This window comes from Pteropus vampyrus, unplaced genomic scaffold, assembly GCF_000151845.1.
Source record: "Pteropus vampyrus isolate Shadow unplaced genomic scaffold, Pvam_2.0 Scaffold276, whole genome shotgun sequence".
In the NCBI taxonomy this organism is placed as follows: domain Eukaryota; kingdom Metazoa; phylum Chordata; class Mammalia; order Chiroptera; family Pteropodidae; genus Pteropus; species Pteropus vampyrus.
In genome coordinates, this window is record NW_011889057.1 from 2,505,231 (window position 1) to 2,522,972 (window position 17,742).

Sequence of the window (17,742 nt, forward strand, 5' to 3'; positions counted from 1 at the left end):
TAACACTGTGACATGATTAACTTCTTGTGAAAACTCCCAGAACTACACACCAAACTAAGTCCCCCAAAACTTGTTCAGTTTTATGCCAACTCAAGAGACTGTGAATGAGTCTTCAGTGTATGCTTTCCCAGTTCAAATATAAGATGGGACTAAATAATTGTGCTTGTTAACAGGCCAGCCCCACTTGGGGAAAAGGAAATTTGGAAAGTGCATTTGCTTAGGCAACTACCAAAATGAAGGTCCTATTTCAACCTGAACCACGGTATTTTAAAAACTGACCTACCTAATCCTCAAATACTAACCAACAAAGCATAAAACTACCATGGTACTAATTAGTGCTCGTCATAGAAATCTGACCTTATAATAAACCATGTGCCAAGAATCAAAAGTTTAGGTGGGTGAAGGAGTAGAGGCCAAGAGGGTGCTTTGGTGTTCTTACTCTAACACCAAAGGTCATAGCACCACAGCCCAACATGCTCTCCCGCTTCTATTCTTACACACGAAACCCTTACCCCAGCTGATTTGTTATGCCATATGGGTTCAAATCAGTGCTTATGAGGTTAAGAGCCTGGGGAACAACACACTGGAGTTTGGGAGTGAAGGGGTAGGAGTAGGGGAGGTGAGGTGGGGGGAAGGGGAAGTTTGTAGGACACTCAAGTTCTAGACCCCAGATCATGAGACCACCATCCAGAAATCTTCAGAGGTCCAACTCTTTGCTACCTTTATTCAGACCTCTAAAGACTACCCCAACACATAAAAAAGCATGGATGGGGTGGGGGTAGGGAGAATAGTGACACCAAAGCAATTAACCCTTTTCTTCTAACCCAACCCACTTTACATTACCAAGTAAATTACATCTTCGAGTGCCTACAAAACTCCCATTGCCTGCTAAAATTAAATAAGGGCTTGGCATTCATAGCTTTCTCCAGTACAAAAATAAAAAATAAAACTAAAAGCAGGTCAAACTATGGCCAGAGTACAGGTTTCAGCAAGCATGCAGAGTGGCCTGATGTGCTGCTGGCAAAGTTGACATTTCAAATATAATCCTTGTTCATTTCTAGCCCAGCAATAAGAATTTTCTTACCTGACCACCTGCAAAGATGACCGGAGAACTGGACGGCTTGGGCCGGTACGGGATGGTCACGCCCTTCGGGGGGGACTGGGAGAGAGTCAGAGGGGAAAAAAACAAAAAGAGATAAGGTTTCAAAACTGCTTCAGCTGTGTGGCTTAAGCTCACACAGGTCAGTTAAGTTAAAAACTGTATTATTTCCATCCCCTCACCTACCAACACTGTCTCTGGCTAGATCTAACCTGAAATCATCTGCAGTTATTTGCCTTTAAACCAATAAGATAGTCCGTGGACGACACAGCTCACACTATTTTTCAACAAGGTAAATTTCCCCTGTAACAATTCAGGCATTATTCCCATGTTTTCAAATAAATCTAACAAACAAAAAATGTATGTGTGTACATATGTACATTTTAGCTGGTAATTTTTAGGATTTCACATTTTGCCTGAATGCGATATTAAACTTAAATAGGAAATAAAGTACCCAAATGGTGCATCTAAGATAATACAGACACTGTCTATAAATAGTTCAAAGGCTCGATCAATATTTCACTAAACTCTACTTGGAAATTCTACTTTCCTTTGTCACCAATATAGGACCAACTCTGTATGACAATTCTAAAACTGTTTATTTCCCTTAATTTTGCTATCATTTCAATTAAATAGCACATACCAGCCCCTCAGAAGTTGTTCATAACCACCACTATGGATACGTTTTTTTCTACATAACTACCATTTAAAATATAATCCTGTCTCAAAATAGACGTTTAAATATGTCAAAGTTGAATATAGCCAAAATAATGTAATCCAAAGGCAACTTAGCGTCTCAGGAACCCAGATACCTTTGTCCAGTCTAAACAGTGAATCTTCCCCTACCAATCCCACCAGAACTGCTATAACCCAAAAGATCACTGCTGCTTAGCAGTATCTATTTTTGGTCAGACCATAAAAAAAGTCAAAGCTGGGAGTAGGAAAATATGAACTCAGGGAACCTCTTCCCTACCCTCATTGGAGGCTTCTAATAGCTCTACCTAATTCTAGTCTTACTAAATATAGATCTGTCTCCCCTAGACTCACCCTCCCCCATTCTCAGCATGAGCCTGAGGGCTTACCTCCAACATGACCACGCAGATCTGTTTCACACACTCAATGATGGATTGCGGAATGCCAGCAATAGTGATGGCCCGCTCGGTTGAGTTGGGGAGCATATCCCCTGCCACCTGGACCTGAGCCCCTGTACTCTTTGGGGTAAAAAGAAATGCAAAAATCAGAGAAAAGCAGCTCATACTTACTCTTCCAATTCTTCCCAGTAACAACTTTAGAGTCTAAAGCTCAGTAGACAAGTACTTATTCCACCTCCTATCTAATTCTTTTTATCCTCTATTCCTACTCTTATCTTCCCTTATATCTGGAATAATCTTCCCTTATTCCAGATAGAACTATTTAATCAGTTATAAATTAGTCTCTAAAAATCAAGAATAAGCCTGAATAACAGCCTAAATTTAACCTGTTCTTAAGAAAAAGGTCCTTCTAGATAGTTTCCCTCAGCTAATGTGAGCTCTGTGGGCCATCGAACAAAATCCCCACAAGTATCACCCACCTTTCATTCTCTTATTGAGCAAATATTTTTATTAAGCCCATTCTATGTGCCAGGCACCATTCCAGGTACTTGGAATACATTAATGAACAAAACCAAAATCCTTGTCTCTTGTGGCATGTACAACAGGCTCCCAAAAACTCCAACTCATTTTCTTTCAGGAACCATTCAAATTTCATTCCAACATCCAATTCTAACTCCCAAATAGTTAAAAGCTTCCATAATTCAATGTAACATTCACAATTTAAAAGAGAACAGGATTATATCTACATCCCAATATACCTTCCTATTTTCTCCTATTTAGGAATTTGCCCAAAGAAAATATTTGCTACTGTTATATAACACTGTAATCTCTTTAGACATGAAAAAATTATGTAGCCTCATGGAAAAGTTGTCAAATTAATAAAAAATGGAAACAAGTCGTATGCAATAGCTGGAAATTCTGGTTAACTTTTTCAAGCCGATTTATGGCTTATACATAAATTATAAAAAAAGATGGTCTATCAATTGTACAATACTTTTCATCTCAATACAATCAAACTACAATCTTTGAGAACTGTTACTTTAATAAAAATCTTCACTTCAACAAATACTAACTCCTCCTAGCCATAATAAGAGCTAATAGAAGCCACATTTAGAATAATTAACATTTCAAAAAGCAGCACAAAAGTTACCAACCTCTCGTATTTCCTTGATCTTGCAACCACCTTTTCCAATGAGAGAGCCACACTGACTAGCAGGGACCACCAGCCTCAGGGTGACTGGAGGTTTACTGGCAGCTGTGCTATTGGTCATGGAGCTGCTGATGTCCTACAAAAATAAATTAGTCAGAATACCATAATATACAAGTTTTAAACAGATCCCTGGGAACCTGTAACTGTCACAAAAGAACCACTTACCCTTAATAAGGGACACACAATTTCATGATCCATTACCCTTAATAAGAAACACATTATATCATAATCCACCATCAACAAATGCTCCAAAATGTACCCCCCAACTATTTCTGAAGATAAAAACGCCTACAATCTTCCTCAAAATTAGCCTTGCATGTATTTTCTTGACGCTGGGTGGGGGGAATGTTGTTTGTTTTTGGCGGAGGGAACAATGGTTTGGGAAATTAGCGTTGACTGGGCAAAGGAAAACACAAGTCAAAATTAAATATTAAGATGAAACGATGCAACCCCAAAGTCAAATAACTAATTCTGTCCTCTTAGAAACCTATAAAGATTAAGTAGTTTTAATTTCTTGGTAGTATTACCATTGTACAAATGATGAAATTGAGGCTGAGTACTTGCCCCAATTACATTTAAAAAACTGTAGTTTTGAAATTTAAAAAGTCATCATAGTTTTAAACCTAGTTAAATTTAGCTTTCTATAAAGATTAACTAGTTTAAATATCACTTCCCAGATTTATCTCTATACAGCAGCTAGACCTGGGAACTACTTAAACCCTAAAATCTAAGACATGTTTCTTATTTGGTTAAAGTATGAACAACAGCTCTCCTGGGGTTTTTTGTTTATAGCAGAAAAGAAAAGCTTTATTAGAAGGGAAAGTACACCTCCAAATGTGGAAGCGGGCCTGAGCAAGAGAAAGTGTGACTCAAAAGGCTTCTGAATGTTTTTTAAGCCACAAATTCTGAATTAGCAGGGTCTTGCAGGTCAAAATGTAACATTTCTGATCTTGACAAGGATAAGATTTCAGGCACCATTAGGTGTCCAACCACCAACCATGCAGCAGCCAGAAGCTCTCCTCTGCCTATGGTATCAATTGCATGACTAGCAAACAGCAGAAGGGAGAGGAGGGAGAAGGCAAGACCTAGAGAAATGATTGTTCGGCATCTGAAGCTAAGGTGGCTTGAACAAAACAAAAACAAACTCTTCATTCTGCCAAAAAAGCCTGAAAAGTTCACTTAACTACAAATTAAGGACAAAGTTTACCAACACAGTAGTGGCATACCTTTCAAAACTGTTGGTCAAGAAATAAAAGATGCTGGTACTTCACAATTTTTAACACTGAGTCCGATAAAAGTTATTTTTTAACTAAAAATGGTCAAATTTGGGGGATGCTCAAAAGGGGCAAAGAACCTATATACAGATTTATAAAATTCAGTCTGTTCTCGAATTTAAAAAGCCCTTTGAAAATCACTAAGCTATCTACAAGAACTTAAAAATGAAGAATGAGGGAAGAGGGAGGAAAACAACAAACCTCTTCCAGTTTGTCAATGATCATAGCAAAAGCTTTGAAGATGGCATTAGTGGGTCCAGCCAAAGTGATAATTCTCTCAGGACAATTCCCTTCTGAGATGTTGATACGTGCACCACTCTGAATAAGAAACAAAATCAAGAGGTTAAAAAGACAAAAGATCTGAGCTTCTAAGAATACATACAAACCCTCCAAAATAAGACGGGCAAGAAGCTGCCTACATAAATGATTCTGACAAAGGCAATATCATTATCACTTCAAACACTGCTCTATGTTTGTCCTCAGACTACAAAAGTTGCTTTGAGACTTGCTAGAACTACATTTCACAGCATACTATTTGTCACTGGTTACAAATAACCAAGACAGAAAAATACCAGCTTCTTCTATTAAGACCTTCTCCCTTCTAATCTCTCATTAAACAGAATTATTTTTGTTTTAAAAATTTTAACTTTCCAAAGTAAGTTTCTAAAATCCCCCCATAACTCACCTCCTCGCGCATCTTCTTAACTGATTCTCCTTTCTGTAAGAAGAAAAGTCAAGCATGAGTTCCAAATGCTATTTCAACCCAGAATGACTAAATAATAATTAAAGTTTAAGTGAAACTGTCTTACCTTTCCAATAATACTGCCAACTTCCTGTGATGGAGAAAACTAGTGTCAAATAAGAGGAAACTCGAAGTGTTCATTACCACGAAAATAAATTTTTAACTGTCCAAAGCCAAGAAAAAACTAAGATTTATTGGGAAAGGAAGTGGGTGAGCTTATTCCTTTCTATGCTCAAAACGTAAATGAAGATATCAAAGACATCTGAAGGAATGATGATGCAGGAGTGACTAAATGCTATCTATGTGCTCAATATAAACTGTTTTTAAAATACCAACTATATCACCCTCCCTTAAAGTTTCACCAAATTGTCTTGGCAGGGGAAATCTATCTATCACAAGTTATAGCAACCTCCATGAGAAAAATCTTACCAGCCAGGTATGAGATATTCTTTGGCTCTAGCCTCTAGTTAAGCCTTTCCTGCTCAGTGGAGCTTCCCAGTAAAGTCTGTCCATTTTCCCCCACTACACTCTCATTTACTCTGCTAGAGAAGAGTGCTAAAGCCAGACATCCCACAGTGCTAATCTGATGAGCTCCAAGATACATGCCCTCTCTTCCTGGCCCCTCCCCTTGAAGTTACTATGACCCAATTTCCCAAGCTGGTGTATACCTTTCCATGCATAAGTAGCCGGATGGTGAGAGTGACGTTTAATCCACCTTCAATCACACCGGTGTCCATGTCGAGCAGTGTTCTGGGGAGCTGGACTATGAGTGGTCAAGTCTTTGGTCACTGGTGGGGGTGAAAGCCAAAAACTGAAATGCAAACATGACCAAAATCAGGGGAGCAGGGGAGGAAAACTACTTCCCTGCTATTTTCACCAATATCAACGTTTTCTGACTCTTTTCCTTAAATGACGCCCTATCAGTTGGCAAGCTTGTATACATCCAGCACAAATGCATTAATGACAACCATTAACAGCTCAGGTTCTTTAAAAGTATGGAAGGCCACAGTCAGCTCTCACTAATGGTCGGGTTTCTGCTGACTCTCAGGATGAGGACGATTCCTTCAGTTGGCAATGGTTCTAAGAGGAACTGCTGAACGTGCACCACTTGTCCTTCAGCAGAATTAAGTAAGCTTCAACAGGATACAGAAACACCTGGAAATCATGAGGACAAACCTCAAACTAACCAACTACAGTGAGGGCAAATGACCTTTTGCTTCCCTGTATGTAGCAGCTCAGGCTATAAGACATAGAGGACACAAGTAAATTTTCTCATCGGTAGCCATTTCTAAGTAAAGAAATTGAGATGTGTCTCACAATAAAATTTTAAATAGTGACAGATGACACCAAATAATTTTTAAAAGATTTAAGTCAAGAACCTCACTGAAGAAGGCATTATGTGAAATGCCCTCCCTGTAGGTTATGGTTCTATATTTCCTTTTGGGAAATAACAACACATTAAGTACAGCCTGAGTCCCTTCTCCTATCCTTTCTCCCAAACCAACTTGATAGTCACTCATATTTGAAAATTTTCCTTGTTTCTGTGTATTAACCTTTGTTACCACTCAGTCTTTAAGTCTCCTAAATTTCCTTCCAAAGAAAACTATCAAAATAAAACTGATATTGCTGAAAATTAATTGTGTAGTTGCTTTAAGCAACTGCAGTAATGAGCCTTTCCTACCAAGGAGGCCCTTTCTCCATCTAGCTCCTGAAACGATTTAACATTTCTGCTTGAGAGCACCGATTATGTGAAGAGAACTTCTTCTGGATATACCTTTGCCTACAATATCTCCTTAGGACCTAACAATGGTAGCTTTAGAGAGGACCTCTCTAAAGTTAAATTTCTCCAGTGACATTTTTAGTACCCATCCCCTCAAAATTCAACAATGATCTCTTACAGCTAGTTTTTCCCTTTCACAAAACTACCTACCATTTTAACTTTGCTCTAACACAAAGCCGTTACCTAAATATTTAAAAACTGCTAAAGTGGCTGCCAAACCATTCTGTATATGGCAAACTGCCCCATAGCTGCCTCGAGAGAGTGATTATTTAAAAGATGAGCTTTGCATCCCCAAAGTACCCCTCCATCTATTTTCAGAATAATTAATTGCTGGCAAAATCCCAGAATTCAACACTTTTCAATCAAAGAAAAACAATAGTGCTTGGGGGAGGTAGTGAAGACCGGACAGTCAGGTCTGTAATAATGAATTTTAAAATAAGATATGGTAACAAATTGGCAGTTTAATTCCTCATCCCCACTCAAATGTAATAAGCAGTATTTTACAAATTCCACAATAATGCAAGCCTAAAAAAAAGAAAACTGAAAACCTATTTAAAGTCATTTCTAACTCCAAATCATACAAGAAATCCCTGTCATATGTCTCTCCTGCATAGTCAACATAAGTGTACCCAATCCCAGGAATCCAGCTGTTAATCCTGCAGTCCATTACCCCTTCTCCTATAAATAGCTCGATCTGGGTCTATATCGGCAGGCATTTTGTAATTTCAAAATTCGTTACCCCGAAAGAACGTCCTGAATAACTCGGTAACTGGGAGCCCCCCTCCCCTCGGTCATCCTAGCATTTTCCACTTAAAAAATATCCACCCCTCCCCAACAAATCCCTCGAATGGAAAAGAGAAAAAAAATAAACGGTTCGGTCGGGGGGGGGCGCTGCGATCCAGGGGGAGGGGCCGGACTAGCAGCGCCTCCTCGAGTGGCTGCGCCAGCGCCTGACCCCCGCGGGGAGCCGCGCTCACCCGCCCGGCCAACAAGCCGGCCATCGCCTCCCCCAACCCCCATCAACCAACAAATCCACCGCCGCCCCCCCCTCGCCCACCGCGCGCGCGCCTTCCTTAACTCCTGCGCAGCCGCCACCGGGAAAAGGCGGGGGGAGGGGGACGGCCTTGCGCGAGGCCTACTAGGCCGCGCCGGAGCCAGGGCCTCGCGTGAATGGCTGGCCAGGCAAAGCGAGGAGGTATGCGCTCACGCGAGACTACGCGAGGCCGGGGCTCGTGACGAGGACCGGAGCCCGCTAAGAAAGATGGCAAGAGTGGAAATAGAGCTATAACCGCGGGCGGAGGGAGAATTTTGAAGCTTACCTGCAGGCGCGAGGCGACTGAGGGGAAAAGGGGAGCGGGCGGGAAGGGGAAGGGCGGGAGGCCGGGGGCGGAACAATAGGGGCGGGCGGGAAGGCGAGGGGGGCCCCGCGGGCGGGCGGAGGAGGAAGGGGGGGGTGGAGGAGGAGGAGGAGGAAGGGGGAAAGAGACCCCGGGGCGGGTGGAGGGCGGCGGAGGGCGGGCGGGCGGGCGGGCGGGAGAGGGCGCAGGCTGCGGCTGCTCCGGCTGCTGCCTCTGCTGGTCTGGGAGGGGAACGGGGCGGAGCGGCCCGCTTTCAACCCCGCGCACCCTCCGACCCCGGAAGCGCTAAACGCCCCGGGGGCCGGCGAGGCGACTGCGTCGTCCAAACCTTCCCCACGGTATGCGGGCGGCCTCCCAATAGCCTAGAGCGGCTCCATGGACAGCGTCGGCACCAGCGAGACAATAGCTGGTAGTAGATAGCGAAGTCTATGATAGAGCGGCAGCACTGAGGCAGGGAGGAAACTAGTGGCTCCTAGTGGCCGGTTGCAAAGCCCAGGCGTAAGTGCGGAGAAGGTTGGCGATCGCCGTGGATAAAGGAGTCGAGAGGGAAAAAGGGTTGGATGAGGACAGAATGAGGAGGGACGGGGGAAAAAAACAGTAAGTCTGTAGTGATAGTCAAAAAAGAAAGAGAAAAAAACTAATTTGCCACAATGAAGGTAACTTTTACACCAGTTCCTTAATCTGAAAATTCGTAATTAAAGGAAAGAATTTACCCTCTTTTTAGGAAGGATTGCGGTTTATTCGTAATTGATAAGGGAAAACTTTTTTAAGAGTTCCACCTGATAAATGTAGAAGAAATGAAAGGGTTAGAAAATCACCATTCATTCTGCAACCCAGAATGAAATAATGGATTCAGGCAAGTATCATAAATCATCAAAACTTTAAGCAAAAGGTTGTTAGGGAACAGGATATTATCATAGTGCCAATCAGCACCACAGATTATTTGCAAATTGCACAGAAAAAAAACCAAAATGGAGAGAGGTGATAGTCAACATCTTACCCAGGTGATCAAACAGCATCACTAATAGTAGGACAACTTTGACGTGTGTTTCTTAATGAGACGCAATAAGAAGTATGTAGCATCATCTATTAATTATTGTCAAAGTGTTTAATCTTAATCTAATCAAACCTTTAGACCGAACTTTCAACTTACAGGAAATTTATAAGGGATAAAGGAACAAGTTAAACATATCACACTACAAGGAGATAATGAGCAAATCCAGAATGAGGGACATTCTATAAGATAATTAGCCTGGTCTCTTCAAAAAGGCAATATATTAGAAAAGAAGGAGGAATTAGAGGAGGAGAAGGAAAATTTTTAAAGACAATAATATCAAATATAATGTGTAGATCTTGTTTGGATCCTGGGGTTTTTTTTAATTGCATAAAAGATATTTTGGGACGATTGAGGAAATTCAAACGAGAATGGAATATTTGCTAATATTAGGAAGTATTGTTAATTTTCTAAATGGTAACAATGGAATTGTGGTTATGTAGAAGAAATACTATTAAGAAGTGCCTGATGAAATATTTAAGGATAAAGGGTTATGATATCTGCAACATTATCAAATGGTTCATATAGTTATATCAATAAAGCAAATATGGTAAAATTTTAGCAATTATTGAATGTAGGTGGTAGATTTATGGGTGATCATTTTACTGTTCTTTAAACATTTAAAAAATAACTTTCATAATAAAAATTGTAAAAAATATGATGTGGAATGGAACCAGATTGGCAAAATATTGATAATTACTGAAGCTAAGTGCTGGCAATATAAGAGTTAATTAAACTGCTTTCTCTATGCTTGTGTCTATCTATAAATTTCCACATTCAAACAAACAAACAAACAAACAAACCCACAAAATAAAGAGAAAGAAATTGAAAGACAGCACATACAGGGTTATTATTGAACCTTGTTCAAATCCTTCGGGCATGGGTTCTGGCCTTAATATTAGTCAGGTTTTGTTGGGCAACCCAATTTAGTGGAGTCATCTGAAGAGGGATAGCTTCCTAAAGTGTAAATAAGACTTGGGGATGCCAATGCCCCCACCCCTACCCCCACCCCAAATGAGGGAGCGAACATTAGGAACAATGTGAAATACAAATAAAAAGAAGTCTGTCGTTTGACAAAGGCAAGGGGCTGATCAAATACTGAAAGAAAGGAAACGAAGTAGGACAGTGTTAGAACACCCAGAAAAAAGCAAACTAAGGAGCTAGCTTTCTGTGTGGCTTGAGCTTAAGGTCAGATTAATCTCAAGATATTACACTTGGGTCATTTATACTCCAGGGATTCTAAGAGCTAGGGTGAAAGTGAGTGGCTATTCATGAAATCATCCCTAATGTGGGAGACAAAACAAAAATCAAAAGTTGATAAAATAATGTCATCCTCTACTAACAATAACATGGCTTCTATTGGAGCTGGCCTACAGAGAAAGATGCAGTACACCTAATAGCATAGCTGATAATTTTATGAATCAACAAATTCTTCTCTGAAGGGGAATTAAGCTAGTCAAGTGAGTGAACCTGCCTAGGACCACAAAGCAACCTGATATGGGGAGATGTTTCCAAAAAGGAAGCAAACTAAAGGCTCATTCCATGACTGGCAGTCTCCAAAAATAGTGTCAATTTGTGTTTTAGATCTCATGGATTTCCTATCCTTTCCAATCTCAGTTGTGTGGAAATCTTGCTATACCTAGTTCCTAGTAAGATGAGAATGGCAGAATCCCAGATCCTTTCATGGACACAGGGTGGTAAAGGCATAAGATAAAAACATTTGAGAACCATTATCTTTAGAATCTTAAACTGGTGCACAAAACAGAGGGCGCAAACCCAGTGGTCTCAGGAGCTAGGGAAGTAATATAATTGGGAGAAGATGGCCTAAATGAAGGCAAAAAGAAGATGAAAGGACAATGAGAGGACTGGAAAGTACAGAACCCATCTATAAGGAATGACCACTACTCAAGCCATATTTCTGCCTTTAGAAATGTGGGTTCACAGTTGCTAAAGTTTCCAGCTTGAAATCTGAACCTTTATTGAAAAGTCTGATATTAAGCACAGAAATAAATAAATAAATAAATAAATAAATAAATAAATAAATAAATAAAAGTCTCACGTCCAGACATTGCATGGACATCCAATGTCTAACCTCTGGCGAGCATATATGTACCAAAATGTTCACTGCAGCAGTTAAGTGTATAGTGAGATCAGAAACAATCTAAAATTCCAGCAATAAAAGATTGGTTGAATAAACTGAATGCTGTTAAAACAATGTTATCTAAATACACACATACATACACACACATGCACAGACACATACATATACTGATATGGAATCAACTCCAGGATAGATAAATGAGAAAATATTAAGTCCAAAAGAGGGCCTGTACTATGCTCCTATTTGATATAAAGTGAGAGTGGAGGGCAACAAACAATGTGACGTAGAAATAAAAGGGCGTGGTGGGGATGCGACTTAACTATACCAAATAGCTCTGTAAGTTTACAAAAGAATCTGGCAGTCCTCATTGCCTTTGGGGAGGAAGCTGGGAATCTGAAATGAGAGAACTTTACTTTTTACTGAACATCCTATTAAAAATGTTACAATTTTTCCCAAGTACATGTATTACTTTCAGCTTTTAAAAAGTAATAAACTTTTGAGAAACAATAACAAAACAATAGTAGCAAGGAGCTCTGTGTGTGACTTAGAAATGCCAGGAAGAGATGTGCTCTCTAACATTAAGAGTAGGGGGGAAAAAATCAGGGGATTTTCTCCCTCATTTTCTTTGTATTTCCCTCCTCTAGCCCCTTGTCATTGTCTCTCATTTCTGGTTTGTTTGTTACTGTTTGTTTTTCTTCACTTCACAATCCCCCTGTGCCCATATCTCCCTTCTTCTCAAAAAGGAAAAGCTGATGAACATTTGAAAACAGAGTGATTGGAAAGAAACATTAGAATGGCCCCCAAATCCAGGATACCAGAAAAGCAGGCCTTGCCTTAGGATTTCCTAATAAAATTAGAAGCTATCTCTACAATATAGGACTACTTCAAGCATTTATTTCATATAATCCACCCAGGAACAAGCCTTAGATGTAATACAGCCAACTAAAAACTCTCCTTCTCTGTTCTTCAAGCCTCACACTCAGTCAGTCCCCAAGCCCTGTGGATCCCACTTCATAAACCTCTCTCAAGCCCACTCCCTTCTCTAGCCCCATCTCCCCCACCTCAGCCTCATTTGCTGCTTTTAGGCTCCTGAACAAGAACTTGGGCTCAGAAATTCCTGAACTTTCATCCTACACCTTTTACAACTCTGAGCTTCTGTAAAACTTCTTCTGCCAGGAATCCATTGGGTTAGAGCACAGACTCGAGCCACACTGCCTGAGCTCAAATCCTGACTGAAGTTTTCTTCATCTACCAAATGAGATTAATAGTACCTACCTCATAAGAGTTACTGTAAAGATTACACGTTAAAAAATGTAAAGCACTCAAAATGTCTGGCACATAATAAGCTGATATTTACCAACTGGGAAACACCTATCATCCTGAGACCCACCCAGACCTAGCTCATTTTCCCAGGGGCACTGTCTCTGTCCCCCCATTGCTTGAGCCATGTTTCTATTGGGGTCCTTTTTATTGTGCTATAATAACCTATTCACATGTCTGTCTGCTCCATTAGATCTTGTAGGTCATGAAGGGCAGGACTGTCTTATTCATCTTTCCTTAATAAACAATTTCCCAGGAAATCATCTTAGCCCAACTGGGATACCAGTGATTTCCAAACATGCTATGGAGCTTTTTTGACCTTGTACCAAGCACATGCCTTTCCCAGCTTCTCTCTGCCATCCACTTGGTAAACCCATTCTATCATTTTTTCCACTTACACTTTTCATACTCAAAGCCCAAGAAGTGGTTGATATGTCACTTTTCCTTTGAAGTCATCTCTGACTCCTCCTCGTCCCAGTTATTTCTAGGCTTATATCCCTCTAGGATTTTATGGTACCTGTCTTTATTAATTAGTTCTCTTAGATATCTTTTTTCTCTACTTGACTGATCTTTGAGAACCTGATGTGTAGCACCGTGCATGGCCCATGGTGAACCAAAGGCCCTCAATTCCAGCTGTGCAGCAGAATCATCCAGTTTCTTAAAAAGAGTCTTGTTCAATAGAGTTGGGGCAAAGTCCTAAATTACTCTATAACAGCTGTTGGGCAGCCGAGATTGAGAACTTCTGTAGCAGATAAGAAAACTTATGCTAAACACCTGTGTTCATTAAAGCAAAGACAGTAAAGATTCATTCCACTAAGCATGAACCAATTCTGAAGGTTCTTCCCACTTAAGAAACATAGGGACAGTATGGTGTTGTCCTCGCTGATGCTCTGATTCATTACTATAAAACTGATACACTTTAAAGGGTCTGTGGAAGGGCAGCAATTGTAGAAGAATGTGCTGGGCCTAACCAAGGTAATGGCACAGGTGAACAGAGACCAGGAGAAATAGCTTTATTTGGACTGAGAGTTAGAGAATGAAGGGAGGACTTGAGTTAGCATACTGAGCTAAGGAGTAGAGATTAAGTTCCAAAAATGGCAGTCAAAACTCATCAACAAATGGACTCCACTTCCCAGCAGCCTTGGAGTTAGTGCAATCATTAAAGGTCTGCTGGGAAATGGACCTGGCACTAAATCACCCAAGTGTGCAATAATTACCAAGAGAGGTACAGATCGATGTTTGCTTTCTTCCCATAATTAATTTTTCACCACACCTCCCCAACCACAAGTATTACAAAAGAAAGTACAAAATATCGTTCTATAGATCTTAGACTTGTCTTCAGCGTTTAGCTCAAAGGTCTCACTATTTTCAAAAAACAGTTCTCTTGCAAAACTCATCAGCTAAAAGTTCTAACCAAGCAGTGAGGAGATAGCCTTTACTAACCCATGACAACCTTTTCCCATTTTTCCTATGCTGAACAGCAGAGTGAGGCTCAGATTAGGGGAGGGCAGGGTAGAAGGACACAAGGGTTAATTTCCCCCAGTGCAAGATGGCATCTGAAGCTTGATGGGAGAGTAGAACTGGAGAGACTTGAGGGAAGGGTCCAGGCCCTGTATTCAGTCAGAGTCACTGCTGGAAGAGGAGGAGGAGGAAGAATGCTGCAAGGGGAAAGGGGAAAGGAGATAGCATCAGATCCAAATGACCTTTGTTCACTCCATGAGACATTCTTTGGTGCCCTACCCCTCTACCCAAGTACTTAAGAAGGTCAGGAGCCTTGAACCAGACTGTCTCTTACACAGCAAAAGCAAGGATTTCCTTCAGCAGTGAACATACGGGAATGGATTAAACCATCCTAACTCGTTGTACAGAATTTAACATAATACATTTGGAGCAAGTCTCCAGCTTTCTTTACCAGAGCCAATGCCCAGACAAGGAATAAATTATAGGCACAAGCATAGTATAGTGCTAGGAAACAGCTGCTACCTTATAAATGCTTATTGTTTATCTGCATGGAAAGTTCCTATTGGCTATGAATCTAAGAAAAGTGAGTAGAAACAGCACGTGTGTGTACATCTATCACTACTTTTTCCTAAGCCTCAATTGGGACAAAGTGAGTAAGGAGGGAAAGAAGGCTGGGAGACTCCTAGTCAAAGTTCTTAACTTGCATACTCCCATCAACAACTGTCATTAAAAACATTTTTGAGACTCTCCAGGGTAATTTCTCCCCCATTCAATCTCACCTTTCCTTCTCCTCAGGTTTCTACCAAGGATCCAGAACCAGGAATTAGTGCCCAAAGCCAAAAGGCAAATAAATATGAGGCAAAAAAATGTAAACTAAGGCCTCAAGATCCAAGTTTGTTCCATCCTTGCAGAGTTGTCCTGACACCTACTTTTACCCTTGCTAATTAACACTCCTCTAGAATGAGGATACTTAGCCTTGGGGCTGAGCATGAAACTTAGGTTTTGTTTGAGGCTGAGAATCACACTGATTGCTCTTTGTCCTCACTTTCCCTACTGGGCGGTAGAACAACACCACCCTGAAAGAAAGGAACTCCAGGAACTAGGGCCAGATTATTATCTTTTAATTATTATACAAGACTTTGTTTTGTCAAAGGACTGACCCTATTAATGGACATTCTGACCACCTCTGTGGGTATGTCCAACTTGCTAAAACATACATCTGGTAGTGAAAGAGTAGGATAAAAATTATGGGGGAGAGAAAAGCGGACAAGAATAGCTTTTGATTCTGATATCCATGCTAAGGCTTAGCTATCCCCTCCTAGACAGAAGGCCCAATTAGCCTAATATTTCTTTTCAAGATTATCAGATTCTTCCCAGTGGGAATGCTTTACAAAAAGGAAAAATCATGTACCAGAGCAACACAATTGCTGCCCCATGTCCTCAGACTGTGAATCCCCCCTGCCCACCACCTTCCAGCCTAGTGTCTCTGAGGGGGCATCCCTTTCTAGCCAAGCTCCAGAGGTCACTGACCTTGCCATGCTTGTGATGTTTATGCATCTTTTTATGAGCTTTCTTCATTTTCTTCCGCATCTTCTTGTCCATCACCATTCCTGGTGCTACCATGCCAGGAGCCAAGGGATTCACAGGAGGCATGCTAGGGGCAGGTGGTGGGTATGGAGGAGGGTAGGGACCTGGTGGTTGGCATCCTGGATACCCTGGTTGTGGCAGAAGATGAGGAGGCCCAATTGGTGGGAAAGCTGGATTCCCCTGGGGAGCTCCTGGGGGAGTGGGAAAGGGGCCTGGTGGACAGGCAGGATTGACAGGTGGTGGATGGACAGGATTGGAACCTCCAGGGTATCCAATGTTAGGGGGATACGGATTTGGCCCTGGCTGCCCTGGTGGAAGAAGCAAGAAACAAATTAAGATTAGAACTGATCAGAGATTCTAACAACAAATAACAACAAAAAAGGTGATGCAGTTTCTCGCTGAATACTTAAAAGGAAACGGAAAGGTAAGGAAGGAGAATGGAGGATAGCGAAGACAAACTCCCATAGGAGAGAGAAAACATCACGTCCCTCTCAGGCTGGGGAGAGAGCGACAGTGAACTCCCAAGGAAAGAGGAGAGCACTGGTCAGCTATGATCTAAGGACTTGGCTTTTGTGCGTGAGGGGAGAGGTGTAGGAAAAACACAGAAACTCCTATTGTTGAGGCCCATTTGAAAAAGGGCTAGGGTGGGAGAAGAGAACCCCAAACACCTACCGGCATTGGGATTCCACATTGTCAGGTGTTTCCTTCAGCCTGAGGAGAAAGAAATGACGGGGAAAAGCTGACGGCCCAGAAGTGGGAAGGGGATTTAGAGACCGAGCCCCACCGCAATGTCTCCCTCCCCACAGTAGGCTCTGAGAACTACCATGACCTCCATATAAGAAATGTTTCTTTCCACCCGTTCCTTCGCCCTTATACCTATTTCATTCCCAGCTCCCTATCCAAAAGAACTGAGCTCCCAGAGCCGCTCCACCTTCTACGTTTGGCCGCAGCTGGAGGGCTCTAACTCCTCGGGAGAAGGGCAGAATTCGCGAATCTCGCTATCCCCGTCACTCATCTCCCTTTCAGAGACTGAGTCCGTGACTTTAACCACCCATAGGTTAAGGAAGGATTTTAAACAACTTTACCGCTCCCCGGGGAAGAGTGCAGGGGACAGGACGCCCAAGCTAAGCGAAGGACCCTCCTCGAGGCGAAACCAGGAAGGTGGCTCAGGAAAGATATTCAAATGCTTACATATGTAGACACACCCCCTTACACATTAAAAAGGGCAAATGGAAATCCCAGCTACAAAGGGACCCCTGACCCAAGAACAGGGAAAGGAGGAAACTGAAAAATCCAGATACCCCGTCACCTCTACACCACCTCCTGGTCTCGACTCGTTCTTCCCAGTCTCCCCCACTTCCTGGTCACCCTCACGCTGGGATTCAGCACCCGCCTCTGCTGCCGCCTAATTGGTAGGTATGTGGTCATTAGGCATTATGATTGGAGGACACGCCCGTCAATCACTCTAGTCCCTGCTAAAACAGAAGGCAGCAGAGTGATAGGGAAGGAGCCGGGCCTTTGGGGCGAGGCGGATGGAGGGGAGAGGGCAGGCCGGAAATACCTGAGGGAGAGGCTGGGAGAGATAAGCCAGGAGGGGCCGGAGCCAGTTTCTGAGCAAAGTCCCCGAGTTGCCGAGAGGAAACTCAGCTCCAGCCCTCTGAGCTT

General features: G+C 41.9%; 2 protein-coding genes across 37 annotated transcripts in view; both read right to left on the reverse strand.

Moving 5' to 3' along the window:
• PCBP2 (poly(rC) binding protein 2) overlaps positions 1–8,780 on the reverse strand; it is a 21,083-nt gene extending 12,303 nt beyond the window's left edge. For 20 of the 32 annotated variants that reach the window (XM_011375801.2, XM_011375795.2, XM_011375792.2 and 17 more), the window contains exons 1-8: positions 8,516–8,605; positions 6,085–6,227; positions 5,484–5,507; positions 5,360–5,392; positions 4,876–4,992; positions 3,345–3,476; positions 2,182–2,310; positions 1,085–1,171 (exon numbers count right to left, since the gene is read on the reverse strand). In XM_011375801.2, the coding sequence (XP_011374103.1) occupies positions 1,085–1,171; positions 2,182–2,310; positions 3,345–3,476; positions 4,876–4,992; positions 5,360–5,392; positions 5,484–5,507; positions 6,085–6,153 (591 nt within the window). In that variant the 5' untranslated portion in view covers positions 6,154–6,227; positions 8,516–8,605. Of the gene's footprint in view, positions 1–1,084; positions 1,172–2,181; positions 2,311–3,344; positions 3,477–4,875; positions 4,993–5,359; positions 5,393–5,483; positions 5,508–6,084; positions 6,228–8,515 lie in introns of all 32 variants that reach the window. The other 12 variants (XM_011375794.2, XM_023520782.1, XM_023520778.1 and 9 more) reach the window with 5 other exon arrangements.
• A 5,246-nt stretch (positions 8,781–14,026) lies between these two features.
• Positions 14,027–17,470, reverse strand: PRR13 (proline rich 13). 5 transcript variants are annotated; one of them, XM_011375807.2, is made up of 4 exons: positions 17,379–17,470; positions 16,750–16,788; positions 16,021–16,385; positions 14,027–14,687 (listed from the first exon to the last, which is right to left on the reverse strand). In XM_011375807.2, the coding sequence occupies exons 2-4, from the start codon at positions 16,766–16,768 to the stop codon at positions 14,646–14,648; spliced, it is 426 nt and encodes a 141-aa protein (XP_011374109.1). In that variant the 5' UTR covers positions 16,769–16,788; positions 17,379–17,470; the 3' UTR covers positions 14,027–14,645. The 5 variants fall into 5 exon arrangements, with proteins under 5 accessions (XP_011374109.1, XP_011374110.1, XP_011374112.1 ...); XM_011375808.2 differs by having other exon boundaries at positions 17,387–17,467; XM_011375810.2 differs by having other exon boundaries at positions 17,398–17,440.
• Between the last annotated feature and the right edge of the window lie 272 nt (positions 17,471–17,742).

Excerpts from the sequence above, each read along its gene's own strand:
- PRR13 (XM_011375807.2), bottom strand. Across the intron at positions 14,688-16,020 it reads AACATCACAAGCATGGCAAG|CATTCTTCCTCCTCCTCCTC; the intron begins GTCAGTGACCTC and ends TTCCCCTTGCAG.